Consider the following 15,235-nt stretch of genomic DNA (forward strand, 5'->3'; position numbering starts at 1 on the left):
GCCGTCACCGGATTGTCCTCCATATTTGTGTTTTTGATTAGTTCGGTTTTTCTGTCCCTTAGATTCCACATGTAAGTGAAATCATTCGATATTTATCTTTCTCTGACTTATTTCACTCAGCATAATAACCTCTAGGTCCATCCACATTGTTGCAAAGGGTAGAATTTCATTCTTTTAATGGCTGAGTAAAATGCCATAATACATATGAATCGTAACTTCTTTACGCAATCGTCTGTTGATGGGCATTTAAGATGCTTCCATATCTTTGCTACTGTAAATTGCACTGCCATGAACACAGGGGTACATAGATCTTTACGAATTGTTTTGGTTTTCTTTGTATAAATACCCAGAAGTACAACTGCTGGGTCAAAAGGTAGATCCATTTTTAATTTTTTGAGAAACCTCTAGACTGTTTTCCATAGTGGCTGTACCAATTTGCAATCCCACTAATAGTGTATGAGAGTTCCCTTTTTATAGAAACTGATATTAAAAACATTTTCCTCTTAGTCTCCCAGAATAGAACTGTTAAAATTACTTATATTTGAGATTAGGAAACTCCCAGTTATAAATAGAAAATATTTTATCATACGTAGAAAAGAAACACTATGAATATAAAAATGTAATTTAGCTCAAAACATCAAATCTATAACTTGATAAATAATCAAGAATAAATAGCAATGAACTAAAAAAAAGACATGTCCTACAGTATGACTCGATAGGTATACCTTGTTCAAAGGTTGGCCTAATATCAATTAAAAGTTAGAGAAGCAAAAAAGGAAAACAGTATCATTCAAATGGTGATTTATAATAAAATATATCTAAAACAAATAATTAACAGAAGTCAGTTTGAACGAAGTTTTAAATGGCTTTTTTTCAAGAAGATATAGAGTTGTATACTTTTCACATACAGAAAGTATTCAACTGGGACTGCAAATGTTTTTATTAAGTACTTAAATATTCCTTTTCTAATTTTACTTACACTATTATACTCTGAAATAAACGCTATTAAGCAAAATAAATTTTAACCCTATTGTAACAAATTGTTAATAGTTCAAACTTAGTGTTTCTATTAGCTAAGTAGCTTCGATATATCTACTATTTCTTTTTTTTTATTAATAATAGCAATTATGGGCAAGATTAAATTATTCTGTCTTTGGCCTGAGGCGAAAAAAGCAAATATAGTCACCGAAAATAAGGACACAAAGAAAATTTGACTTCTAATGAATAAAAACTGGTATTTTCAGAAAGGTTTACAAGTAAATTTTAAAATATACATGAGCATCAAATTATTCTTTCAAAATAATATGGTTTACGTATTACTCTAGAAAATCTTAATTCCTGTCATATCTAAAAAACCAATTACAGAGTACTTTTTATTAATCATCACCAATCACGGCTCATATCTTAAGAGGAATATACTTCCTACTTGGGAGTCACTGAACTTGGCTTGTGCCACTTGCCACTTTGGAACCGTAAGTCCCTTCACCCTCTATGCCTGCTTCCCAATTCAGGAACAGGAAGAGTAAAATGAGTCCATATATGTAAAAATGAGTCGATACAGGTAAGGTATTCCAAACAATTCCTAGCATACGGTAAGCACTATTTATTTAAATGATGACAAAAGAATCACTTTTACTTAGGCTATAGCAAGGATTATATGAAATAACACACATAAAATTCCAGCACAATTGTAAAATAATAAATGCTTGAAAAGACCAAATATCCATCCATCAGTCATTTCGTGGGTGGAAATCTATCAATAATCCTCTAGCTTCCTTGAAAATACTCAAGAATATAATCAGACCAAAAGCTTGTGTTTGCATCTTACCTCCGCAGCCATGAAAGCCAGCGTGTGCATCCCATGGGTGTAGCCGGTGACACAACAGACAACTGCTAATCCACAGCAGGAAAGCAGCATAGCAACCAACAGAGACAGAACTCGACCGTGGCTGCTCATCGGTGTGGTGGGAGAAAAAGAGAGCTGAAACACACACAACAGAAGGAAGTTCGTTCTTCCTCGTGGCAGCGTTCGACTGCGCTGAGAAGCCCAAGGCTAATCTTGACGGCTTTGCTGGGGGATCTGTGCTCAGCTGCGTGGCCAAATGCAAGGCGCAGAAAAGCATCCCATTACCAGATGGCCAAAATTGCCCAAGCAACCTAAATATGAGTATGATCTGCTATAGAGATCTCTATCATTTAATTTACCAACTATAATAATATACATTATATTTCCATCTCACATTCTCAAGGATCCTCCTACCAGTGGGATTATAAGCCTCTAGAAGCAATTTTCCAAGAGTACATAATTCTCTCTCCTAACATCGACAGGACTCGGGACGCCATCATGTTCTGCTATTTCTTCCTGGATCTTGCTCTGGCCCTCCTCCCCAAAATGCACTTGGAGGGACATTCCTAGTTTGTTTAGGGCTAGGTCAACTGAAGCGCAATCCAGGGGCAGATTTACTATGATGGTACGTTAACAGGTTGCAATGAGGGCAACAGCTTGGAAAAGGAGACTTGGAGCTGTAGCTCCTGAGCAGGAAGGTGTGGACAGCAAGCCAGCTGGGGAGGTCAGAAGCTCCTGCTCGTGACCCTGAATGGCGAAAGAGCTATAAGGCTCTGAAACTGAGATGAACTCACACAGAGCTGCACGGGCCACTCATCCGTGACGACTGGGTAAAGAAAGGAGCGAACAAGGCCCCGGAGTGGGTTTCACTGAAGGGCAGACTGAGCTTTATCCAGCATCCAAGCGATTAGCTCGGGAGCACTCACAGGTGAGGGTTCACCTGCACGGCTCTGACATGAAGCCAAGAGGCAGAGCTTGTGCCCACACGGAAAAGGACTCACTCTCCAGGGCTGACGGGAACCAAGAGAGCAAATTCAGTTCTTGCCCGGGGTAGAAACAGTGCAAACCATTCAGAAAAAAGACCCAGTGTAAGAGGGGAAGAAATGGAAGGAAGCTAGAACAGAAAACATCAGGAAGAGCCCAGCTTTTATCAAGTATGTACACTGAGGTCTCCTTGTGTTGTGATTCAAACAGTCTGAGTAGGTGAATTGAGCCCACGTGGGCTGCAATCTAATACACTGTTGGGAGGGGGAGGAGACCTCCCTGGGAGACACTGGCCCTGCCTTCCTTGGCTGCTGCACAAAGTCCCTCAAGAAACAGGCAATGAGTGCCTGATTCAGGCTTCCCCTGGAGAGCTACCCCAAACATGCCTATTATGGCTCACTCACACTGCATGATCCAAACCTGGCGAATGTGAGACAAGGCAAGCAAAGAGCTGGGCTAAAAACTCACATATTCAAATCGGTCCTTGCAGAGCTGAACCATCAGATGTAGAAATACAAGCCCAGCGAACCAGAGGCACCACATGACCACCTCTTCCACCGTCTGGACGTTCAGCACACCAAAAATGAAAATGAACTTGTAGAAAATGAAATTCCAAAACTTGTCTTTCAGGTGCTAAAAAGAAAAATGTTTATAAAGGTGAGTACCATCATACCGAACCCATTTAAGAGAAGTTAACATACCAAAAGCTGACTTCTATGGAGAAAATACTCTATACTCAGCTTTTTAACACTTGTCCATGAGAAAATAGAAGGCAAAGACAAAAATAAGCTCTCTGAAGAATAGAGGTAAGACACCCGGAAAGTAATTTATATACTCTGGATTGTAATCCTCAGTCAGTTATGGAATTCAAGCCATTGAAAGGGAGTGATATTAGTCTAGTACTTGATGTATTAAATAATACATATACTTCCAACACAAAATGAAAAAGAATGGTGAGGGCTAAAACTATCATTTTTAATATGGAGACTCTCTGGATTCTTATAAAACAGAGATTAGACTTTTTTATAACTTTTAGATTAAAAAATAACATGCTCCTTTTCCAGCCCATAATCAATAATGTATGAAAAAGTATAAAGAACTGTAAAACAAAAATGATGTCTGAACATTCTTATGCATTTTTCTTGTGTTCTTCCTACATGCAAAACATCAATTTTTGTACACTGCTTCATTTCCCTTATCACGTCGTAAGAACCTTACCAACATCAGTGAATATTCTCTGAATATACCAGTTTAGAGGTTACAGAAGGACACCGAGACTGTTTTGAATTTTTCACCGTTCAGAAAATGCTGTAACGAGTATCTTGCATGAGTTTCTATTTCTTTGGCATTATCTTTATCTATCAATCAAGGTTACAAATGTTTTTACGGTTACATCTGATATCCGAAGGTGTACAGACATGCACTCCCACAAGCAGTGTGGATCTACTACTTCACTGCGCTCTTCCCTGCACTGAGGACTTCCAAGTTTAAAAATCTTTACCATACTAAAAAAAGGGCAATGAGGGGCAGCCAGCCAACAGATGGGAAAATGTACCGTCGAGCCATCTGTGGGAGTGGTGAGACAGGGAAGAGGATACAGATGAAAACATGACTTCTGAGTAGTATACTTTTACATAGTTTTACATAGAATTCAAAAAATTATAACAGAAAAGCACAATTAAATAAAAACTGAAATAACTGAACCGCAATGTGTAACGAATTGGTACATGTCGAAGGATAAGAGTTATTTTGAGAACTTACACACTGTCCTCTGTACACTCTTTGTACGGTGAATAAAACGAACCAGGACCAGGAATCCCTGGTAAATGCCTGTTTCCAAATCCGGGGCAAGGTAAGCACATGGTGAACCTAGCGCACTGCATGCCTGGCTTTGACTCTCTGCTCCACCATCCATTTGCTGTGTGACTCTGGGCAAGTCACTTAACATCCCCATGCTTTGGTTTCCCCATATATAAAGTGGATCTTTTATTTTTATTTATTTTTAGTGACATAGGTTAACGAAATCCAGTAAGTTTCAGGTGTACGATTTAACAGTAAGGCATATATATATTGCACTCTGCTTTCCCTTCCTATAGTTAGATTTCTTTCTGACACCTTTATTTGACCCCTTTTGCCCCATCTACCGCCACTCCTCCTCCCGTATCCCCTACCCACTGGTAACCACTAGTCAATTGTCCATGCCCATGAGTCTCTGTTTGTCCTGTTTGTTACTTTTAGGTTTATATCCCAGGTATAAGTGATATCATGTGGTTTTCAACTCTTTCTGTCTGCCTTATTTTGCTTAGCATGATTATTTCAAGGTCCATCCATGTTGTTGCAAATGGCAGTATTTCATCTCTTCTTACGTCTGAGTAATATTCCACTGCACATATGTACCACAGCTTCTTTATCCAATCATCTATCGTAGGACACTTCGGTTGCTTCCATCTCCTGGCCACCATGAATGATGCTGCTATGAACATCAGTGTGCAAATTTCTTTGCAGATATGGGTTTTCGAGTCTTTGGGGTAAATACCCAGTAGAGGAACTGCTGGATCATATGGTAGATCACGTCTTAGTTTTTTGAGGAACCTCCATACTGTTTTCCACAGTGGCTGTACCAATTTGCAGTTAAAGTGGGTCTTTTAACAACGACTTTTATCTCACACAATTGGTGGGGCAACAAATAAGGTAACATATGTTCAGTGCTTAAAAAAGTGTCACAGTAGGCATTAAGTGCTAAAAAAATTCCTTGTTCTAAACCTCCACTTAACGGTTTACTATTTACCCAATTTTAGGTAGTCAATGTCTTTGCCTCTAGCGTTATTCTATTCTTGAACTGTAACCATTCACAGAGCGAACCCATGTCAATTCTGTTGAGTCCTAACTCAAATGGTGCTTAATAAATGCTACTGAATGACATTAGTCAAAAAATGAGTCATCACAGAACAGCATGAAAACTGTGCCCTATACTGAAAAATCTGAAAGTAACAAAAGTACCCATTATGATTACCTGCAGGTATTATAAAAATCCCTGTGATGCTCCAAGATTGTTTTCTGTAAATTTCAAACTGATATTTAACATTTAAAAAAAAAAATAAATAAGCCATATCTAAGGCCCACTGGTGCCAGCTCAATCCATCGGCAATGAGATGGCTTCTCTGGCCTGACCAATTTCTGGCCCACAGGTCAAAAGTTTTTCTTGAAGAAGGAAAAAAAAGCATCAAAAAGAGCTTGTGCGTCCTACCAAAAAAGTTTATATTCTAGTGATCTCATCTGAGAGACCTCTGGAGTTGATATTTTGGAGAAAGTGATGATACTAATGAAAAGTTTCCGGGCAAACACAGTCCTGCTCATAACAGCATCCAAGAGTTCAACTACACAGTAGCTCCATTTCAGTTCTAAACTAAGACTTCAGCTGACTTGAGAACAGGAGAGTCAAGCTGAAAGGGTAAGGAGTAAAGCCGCTGTACTTCTAATGTAGTTGGTTCCTGTGTCTCATCATTGGGGTAGGACAAAGTAAAATACAGTTTTGTTTGTATTTTGCTGTTTGAAAGGCCAGTTCTAAATTCTTATTTTTTAAAAAAAACCATTCTATATTCTATCCACTAAAATCCTTGGGCAACTCTCAATCTGTGCAGTATGCGTATGGCATAATTCTTTCTCAAAAGCATGTCCTGCTCACATACACGTTCTGAGAATAATGTTCAATCAGACTATCTCGGCTGAAATAAGAGCAAGTCCCCAACTTTCTACTTGTAGAATAAATCCTAATTTACTTTTCTAAAGGAAAAAATTAAAATCTCTCAGTAAATTCCTTTGGAAAAGAATCCATATTCTAAAGAATGATATGCATGATTACTCAAACTGAAACAAATCTACGCTTTTTAAAAAACTATATTCATAACAGTCATGGGGGAAACAGCTATTAAGAACAATATTGGGAGCAGTGAACACACAATGAAATATATATATATATGCCTTACTGTTGAATTGTACACCTGAAACTTACTGGATTTCGTTAACCAATGTCGCTGTAATAAAAATAAATTAATTTTTTAAAAAAGAAAAAGAACAATATTGGGACAACTTGGCTACACTGAATACGGAACTGTGGATTGCATAAAGTACTTTATCAATGCTGAATTTCCTGATTTTGATCATTATGCTATGGTTATGCAAGGCAATGTCCTTGCTCTTAGGAAATACTGAAGTATTTGGAGGTGAAGGGGTATGATGTTCACAACTTACTCCCAAATATTAGAAAAAAATAAGAAAGGCAAATGTTAAAGCAAATGAGACAAAGTGTTAACTGTGAATCTGCATAAAGTTCTTCACAGCATTTGTGAAACTTTTCTGGAAGCCTGAAATTATATCAACTACAAAGTTTAAAAAAAAAATTGTGGTTGCAGGAACCCACCCTGCTGCCTGGACTCTGGACTCACCTGTCTCTCGCTCACTCGAAGAGGGCCAAACACAATACATTGGATTAGCTTAGCCACCAACATCAAAACACAGCAAGCAGTATTTACCAGAACCTGTACACAAACCAAGGAAAGAAAGTTTATTTCCTCCTGTTGAAAAACAAAAGCAGCTCTAAAAATTTTCTATTAGGAATCCAGCCATCACTTCTAATGACTGAGCCTTTCCAGTCCTCTATCGGTACAAGATGAGCACTATGTGAAGGGGCGCACGTTTATAAGGTGGTACCGGCAGGGACAAGGAGTGGGGAGAAGAGGCTCCTGTTAATTCACTGAGCCCTGTCCCAGTGTGTACCCTCTGGCAGGCCACATTCCCATCTGAACTGTGCGTAAACTTTGCACTGTGCATGAAACTGTTATGTACCTTATAAACGGTAGGTAACTCCTAGGTACATCATTTCCTACGTTAAAATTTTGATAGCCTTGAAGAACACTTTTCTGGAAAATGACGTTATGAACAGTAAAATCCAGCACCAAATATCCTGCCCTGCCCCGTCAAACAAACAAGAGGTGGGAAGAGGAAGGTGGATGGTCACAAAAGTCACAAGAACATGAAGAATTGAGAACCGAAATAGTCATGTATTTTCAAATGTGCTGCAATGGGACAAGCTGCCAACCAAAGGTACCCTATTCTTGGCATTGGCCTTAAAGCAAAGGTTCTGGGACATTTGAGGGGACTGGAATTGAGAAACCAGGAAAAAGGAAGAAGAAAACTGGCAGGAGGGGCTGAGAACGGAAGGCAACCATGAGATACCCATGCAAAACCAAGGCCTTCTTCAACAGGAGGAAGGGCACTGTCTTGTTTTGCTTTACTAATGAAGAGATGGATAACCTTATACCTAAACACACCGAATGCTTACAAAATGAAAAGAGTGGGCTGCCCTGACTGTGAGGCTCAAATGATTTTTAAAACACTGCATGACCTAAGGACCTTGATAAAGACAGTAAAGATGACTTCTATCGAGAGCAAATGACAGTGAACACCAACTCGATGTAATGGCTGCTTCGGTCTTTGATTCCTTGAGTTTACAGGAAGGTGGCCATAGTCCTCCTCTTCCCAGGTCAGTATCCCTTCTACTTTTAAAGGAAGTAAATAATATTTGGGGAGCTGGGGGGTGGGGGGTGGGGGACACAGGAGAGGAGGAACAGCAGCTCTAAGAGAGTATCTTAAGGGAGCAAGCTCCCTGAGACCTCTTCAGGCTCCCCTTAGTCTCTCATGCCATCTGATTCATTAGAAAAAGATGAAATTATGTTTAGTTCTGTTCTGCCTGTCTAATGGGGCAAAGAAGTGTGTGACATATTTTTAAAGAACTAAAACAAAAATAATTCTGCTGAAAAAAAAAGAAAGTGTTCTGGTAATTAAATAACCAGGGAAATATCCCAAAGTAGTTATTCAAAACATCTAATATCTCTAATTTATTATTCCCTGTGAATCAGCCCTGTTCAAAACATTCCATCGAATGGCTTAGGATTCTAATTTTTAAGAAGATGAAATAGATGTTTAAAAGGCTCATCTCCATTGTGCTCTAAATCAGTCAACTGAGCACAACTGAACCTCAGTCCAGTTCATTAAGAAAAAAGTCCTAAGATCCCCCCCCAAAAAACACTTCAACTCCTCAGGCTACATCCCCCAGCTGAACAGGATTTTCAAAATCACCCAAACATCCTCAGCCTAATTAAAACACACTTTTAAAAAAGATTCTTCCTGTTTTTGCACATAGGCATATGAAATAAAGAAATTCAACACATTTAGCACCTACTAGTTTAAGGCATGTGGTGGTTAAGAGAAACGAGGGCGCTCTGGAGCCTGTATTCAAAGGCTTTTAGAATCCACAAGACAAAGAACGTGGTAAGCATCTAACAGACCATGCAAGCTGCTGGGAGAGCCAAGAAGGAAAATCAAACTTAGGGTCACTTAATCCTTTCTCTACCCAAAACAGCATCCTTGAACATCTTGGGTTGCAAAACAAAAAGTAAAGTATTACTTCCTATTTCCTAGTTAAATTTTATTCAAAATTCAAAAATAAGGTGTAAAAATTTTGTATCTTTGATTTACCAAAACAAAAAACAAACAAAAAACCCTCCTGATGCCATCAGACCTATATTAATCTGCATTGTGTTCTACAAAGGTAAGTTTCAGAGATTCCAATAAGCCCATCAATAGCTTGCAGGATTTGCAAACTGGCAGAAAGATCAGTTTTTGTTTTGTCTTGCCTGGTCTTTAAAAAATGGAATCTTAACATCTTTGGGCAGGGAGCAAAAAAGGATCCATTTTGACAAAGGCCTCACCATCTATCTATTCACTCAATAATGCTATCTGTCAGGCCATAAGTAAGTCTCTGAGATTGTGGCTCCTACTCGGCTGCTGAAACAGGAATTATGTAATGGGTGATAAGGAAAACTTACAGTGCACACACGGAGGGTCTCAGAAACCAAGGAAGGCCAAGATGAAAGTGTAAAACCAGAGGAAATATGGAAAAAAAACAGTATAGAAGATCAACTGAAAGAGGAAAAAAAAATCATCAAAAGATAAGAAGAAACGATAAACTGGCATGAGGCAAGACATCTAACTGAAAATACTGGGAAGAAAAGGAAATTTTCTTAAAAGTAATAGTTTTCATAGAAAAAAACAACAGGCTTTATGGTTCTTTTGTAGAGGTGTTAACCTTGAAATTTGAACATGGGTTTTAAAAAAAAAAACCTCCTAGGGGAAAAAAAAATCACTAAACAATACTAGTAGTTATATAAAAATCATTGTGATTTCTTCTCAAAGGCTCATGTATATCCTACACTTAAAAAATATATCAGTACTACATTACAATCTTAATTTGGGAAAAGCATTCTTCCTATCACCTTAAATTGTTTACCTGCTAACTCAAATGCAAAAACAGATTTGAAATTCAATACGAGATGGGAGTGGAGTTCTCATCTCCCTTTTCCCGTACTGTACAGTTCAGCTACAGAAGTGGAAGAATGGAACTTCCCCCTTCACTGCCTTCTGCTAATCTCTTCATCAGACAGACCTGGAGACTTAATCCACAGCCCAGAGTTCACAAATCCCACTGCTTCCTGATGAAGCACAGTGGGATTAATTATAACAAATGAGTTTCGTATCATTCTATACATTTGGAGTGTTCATCTCAAGTCATTTACAGCCTACTCTCAACCTCAAACCCGAACTTGCAGGAGGAGACAAGACCCAAGGCAGTAAACCCAAGAGACAGACTTAAATTCAGGAGCAACTTTTCTGATCACTTAGGGGTTTATATAAGAGGCATTCAAGGCCAAAGAGGAAGCAAAGTTCTTAACCGTTGATCTGCGCAGCCTGAAATTAACTGTTCCAATAAGCGAAACCAGTATGTACGCCTTGTAAATGGGGTGCTTATCTCGCACTGGCAGACTGGAAACCTTGTTTTAAAATGGATCAGTAAAAGAAGAAATCTCTAGTTAAAATTTAGACCCGCCCCTTGACTCCGATGTTTTGCTGTCTTCCTTCAGACATCAAAGGAAACCGTTGTGAATCGGGTAAAAACCAACGGCAAAGGAAGTAAGGTTTGTATGTTTGACCCAGAGGACGATCACATACTAAATAACAACAACAACAAAAAAGTGTAGGTGACAGTGTCCGAACAGTAATGTCCAAACACACCCAAATCCCCCAATTCTCCCGCACGCAACACCTGAATTCGGTCTCGGAAGCCTGACCCGCTCAATCCCCCCACGATTAAATAAAAGAGCCGGGGAACCCACCCTCCTGGGAACCTGCCCTTCGAGGTCTTCCAGGGTCTTTCCCCGAGGTCCCGCAGGAACCCCGACTCCGCTCCCGCGTTTTACTAGCCGCGCCCCGCCGGGCTCCCTCCCCCTCCCAGGGTCCCCGTCGCGCCCCGACCCCTTCCGCAAGTGCCTTCCGCTAGCCCTGGGTCTCGGCGCCCGCCAGGGCCGCCCCTCCTCACGACCGCGCCCGACCCGCTTCCCACCTACCCGCCACCCCGCCACCCCGCCACCTCCCGGTGTCCTCCGGCCGCGTGCTCGCGGGCGGGGCCCCGCCCCCACCGCCGCCCGGCTCTCGGAGGCCCGGGGGGAGGGGACCCTCGCCCCAGCCACGCCCCCCGAGGATAATGGGTGACATGGCGGCCCCCGCCCCCGCCCGGCTCCGCTCCGCCGCCGCGGCCCGGGGCAGCCTCGCTCACCCACACGAACAGGCTGTCCGACAGCAGATACTGGGCCACGTCGCGGGCCCCGGGCCCCGCGGCGCCGGGCCGGCCGGCCGCAGCCGCGTCTGGCTGCACCGAGGCCGTTATCGGCTCGGGCTCGCCGGGCCCAGACGCGGCCTCGGCCTCGGGCTGACTGAGGGCGCGGTAGGCGCTGACGATGGTGCCGAGCAGGGCCAGGCCGCTGAGGCCCGTGTAGGTGCGCAGGCTGGGCCAGGGGAAGCGCTCGAGGAAGAGCAGCGGCATGGCGGCAGCGGCGGCCTCCAGCCCCCAGGCCTCCCCGCGCTGCGGCCGGGCCCCTGCGGCGGGCTCGCGAACGGCGCCCACGGTCTCTGGCGTCGCTGCCGCCGCCGCCGCCGCCGCGCCGGGCCGGGCCGGGCCGTTCCTGGCCGCTCGCGCTGCTCCCGCTGCTGCCCCTGCCGGCGCGGAAGAGCCTCGGCGGTCTCGGGGCGGGCCGCCGCCTCCAGCAGGGTGCGGGCGGGACGGGCGCAGGGGCGCGGCCTCCGTCCTCCGCCCCCGCCGGTCGCGCCGCCGCCTGGCCCAGGAAGGTCGCGGCCGCAGGCCCTGGGGCCCAGCACCCAGCATCATCCGCCGCCGACAGCTCAGCTCGCCGGGGCAGCGGACGCACAGGGCGCCCGCCCGGGTCCGAGCCCACCGGCGTCACTCAGGCCCGACGGCGCTGACCGGCGGTCGAGCTTAAGCCGCCCGGCCCGCGTCCGCAGGAGTCGGGCCACTTGCCCTGCTGTGGCCTTTAACCCACCCCCCTTCCCCCCACCTTAAGCCAGTCACCCTTGAGCACCTCTGTGAGCCTAGCAGCTTCCCCGATGGCCGAAAGAGATGGGAATAATGGGGATAATAGAGGCCCTGACTCCAAAAGAGAATATTAATCAAGTCTTAGATTTCTCGCTGATGAAGTTTTCAAGTTTCTGTTGTATACTAGTAGCCTCGAGTGGAGTCTAAAAGGAACCTGATTTAGCTGGAAATAAAAATGTGTTCTTTCATACAGCAGGGAGGAATATAAAACGGTACAGCTACTTTGGAAAATGGTCTGTCAGTTCCTTAAAAAGTTCAACGTAAGAGTGACCATTTGACCTAGCAATTCCATGCCTAGGTGTATACCCAAAGAAATGAAAACATACTCTACACAAAACTTGTGACTTGATTGCGTTATCTGGAACAGCCAAAGGGTAGATAAAACACTAATGTCCACCAAGTGATGAATACATAAGGTATACAATGGAATTTTATTCAGCCATAATAAATTATTTTATTCAGCCTGAGTGAAGTACTGACTCATGCTCCAAACTGTACAAACCCTGAGAACGTGCTAAGTGAAAGGCGCCGGACCCAAAAGGCCACGCGTTGACTCCATTTATATGAAATGTCCAGAATAGGCAAATACTTCTATAGCTGTAGAAACCAGAGTAATGAGGGAACTGGGGGTAAAAGCTAAATATGGATTTCTTTTTGAAGTGATGAAAATATTCTAAAATTGTGATGGATGCACAACTGAATATACTAAAAATCATTAAATTTCACACAGATATGGTGAGATATATCGATATGTGAATTACAGCTCAATAAAGCCATTGTAAAAGAAAAGTGCTTCCAAAACAATACGACCTTGGAGGTCATCTTCCTCATCGTATCCCTAAGGCCTTGATAGTGCCTGGGCCACAGAAGTGCTTGGTATTTCATTGAATCTTACAGATTTTGGAAGGACTAAATTATCCTCCAGTTCCCTTTTATGCCTAATATTCTAGTGCTAAAACTCTATTAATTAGAAAACAAAAAGATTTTCTCAAAATATTGCTATTTGTTCTGGAATTTTTAGAAACATTAAAGGGCCTGTAATGAAACACAACAGTTCAGTTTTTTGGGGGGTGGGAGGGGCAAGTGGTTACTGCGCGCGCACACACACTTTTTTATGAGGTCTATATGAATATTGGGCTTCAGCTCTCTTTGGTTCTCTACCCACGACCATTTGATTAAAATGCTAAACTTTTAACTTTATTGGTAAAATATTTTTTAAAATAATTTTCCAGGGGAGCAACTGTTCTACTTTATCTGAGCCCCAGTAATTTCTAAATTACACTGTCAGATGATCTATATTCAATCCAAGTCACAAGTAACAAAATACCACACCAAACTTTTCATAAGGGACTGTTGTTGATAGATCTGCCGTATTACAATATTCCATCATCTTGGGTTTCAAAGTGCTGTACTCCTCTGAATTATTACTAATTTCTAAGTATTAAAATTTTAGCCTTCTGGAATAACTCTGTAAAGTGTTTAATAGCAACTCTTTACATTTGATTCTACTACATAAAGACTATAGTCTAAATTAATCGTAAATGTTTATAAGATTAATCTTAAATGTTTCTAAAGATTCAATATGATAGGTGAAATTGACCCAACTATATAAGGTTATTTTTTATTTGCATTTAAAAATTTTTAAAGGTTTGTGTCCAGGTATTTTATTGAGTATTTGTTCTAAATTTTTTTCCTCTCCCACTCCAAGGCTTTTGCACACTTTTTGCAAAAACATTACCCACCTCCTAAAGCCAACCAATGCTCCGGTTCTTTGTATTGGATCCTACTCCATGAGAGGACCAGGGCAGGAAGCAGGACACAAAAGGGATGAAAGTGCGCCCGGGAAGGCTGGCCCATCGGTATAAGGTACTGCCTATTGTCAGTTGAGTCCTAAGTCTCAAGTGTGGCAGAGAGACAACAGCTGTAGACTTTACCGGGCTGGTTTGACTTGGACAAGAAAGTGTGGAGCACACAATGGAAGCCAAGCTCTCCCCACCCCCACCTTCATTTCAGAGTACAATTTATGCCTCTGGGTTGATTCTTTTGAGACTTTGGGTAGGGCGCCCGCTCCCAATGACTGCGAGACTGAATTTCCTGCCATGTTTGTGAATTGGTGGCTGACTAGGTATAATTTAAAGGAAATAAAGAAATGTGTCATTTCAGACAAACCAGTTTGTGTGGAGTAAGATTCACACCTACATGCATTATTGCTATTGTCATTTTTTTAAATGTCTGAAATCCTTTCATACTCATCACTTTGATTTTCACCATCCTGTGAGAAAGGCTCAGTCGTTTTGTGGTTTAAGACTAACTTCCTAGGAAGTGAACTTCATTACCTAATCCAGTAGCCTTAAATTTGCTCCTCACGGAATTCTGGTGCTTCACGAGTGGGACCGATGTGTTCGACTACAAATCCAGAAGAGGAGGAAAAATAACCAACCTCTCAAATCTGTACAGAAAAAAACTAATTGGTATACTTCAATTTTTAGCTTTTCTTTCATAATTTTTCATAGCTCTTTGGTGTCTGCTATAAAACACACAAATAGTAAAATTTTCAGAACTCTGCAATAACTTCATCACGTTTTGTTCAACTTTTGTTCAGATACAAAGCATCAGGGCTATGGTTTCATTACACATATATTCTCATAGTTTTAATGAATTGTTTCTGTTTAAGATGCTGAAACTGACTTACACAGTATCACATGAGCAGCAGGCACAGAATCCCAGAACATCATGACTTCCAGGCAAGTTTTGAAAAAAAAAAAACATAGGAGTCAACACTCTTTATGAGAAACTGAAGTCTCCTATGACATAACAGCACACAGGTACACATTTGTGTGGCAACTTCTAAATCCACCCTCAGGTTCCAAATCAGAGTGGCCCCTTCACTCTGCAGGGTA

The 15,235-nt window shown here is 41.9% G+C and overlaps 1 protein-coding gene across 1 annotated transcript in view; it reads right to left on the bottom strand.

Moving 5' to 3' along the window:
• AMFR (autocrine motility factor receptor) overlaps positions 1 to 11,957 on the bottom strand; it is a 29,006-nt gene extending 17,049 nt beyond the window's left edge. The window contains exons 1-4 of the mRNA XM_039880919.1: positions 11,502 to 11,957; positions 7,276 to 7,368; positions 3,299 to 3,463; positions 1,829 to 1,981 (exon numbers count right to left, since the gene is read on the bottom strand). Coding sequence (XP_039736853.1) covers positions 1,829 to 1,981; positions 3,299 to 3,463; positions 7,276 to 7,368; positions 11,502 to 11,768 — 678 coding nt within the window. The 5' untranslated portion in view covers positions 11,769 to 11,957. The remainder of the gene's footprint in view (positions 1 to 1,828; positions 1,982 to 3,298; positions 3,464 to 7,275; positions 7,369 to 11,501) is intronic.
• Between the last annotated feature and the right edge of the window lie 3,278 nt (positions 11,958 to 15,235).

This window comes from Pteropus medius, unplaced genomic scaffold (assembly GCF_902729225.1).
Source record: "Pteropus medius unplaced genomic scaffold, Ma_sr-lr_union100, whole genome shotgun sequence".
Taxonomy (NCBI): domain Eukaryota; kingdom Metazoa; phylum Chordata; class Mammalia; order Chiroptera; family Pteropodidae; genus Pteropus; species Pteropus medius.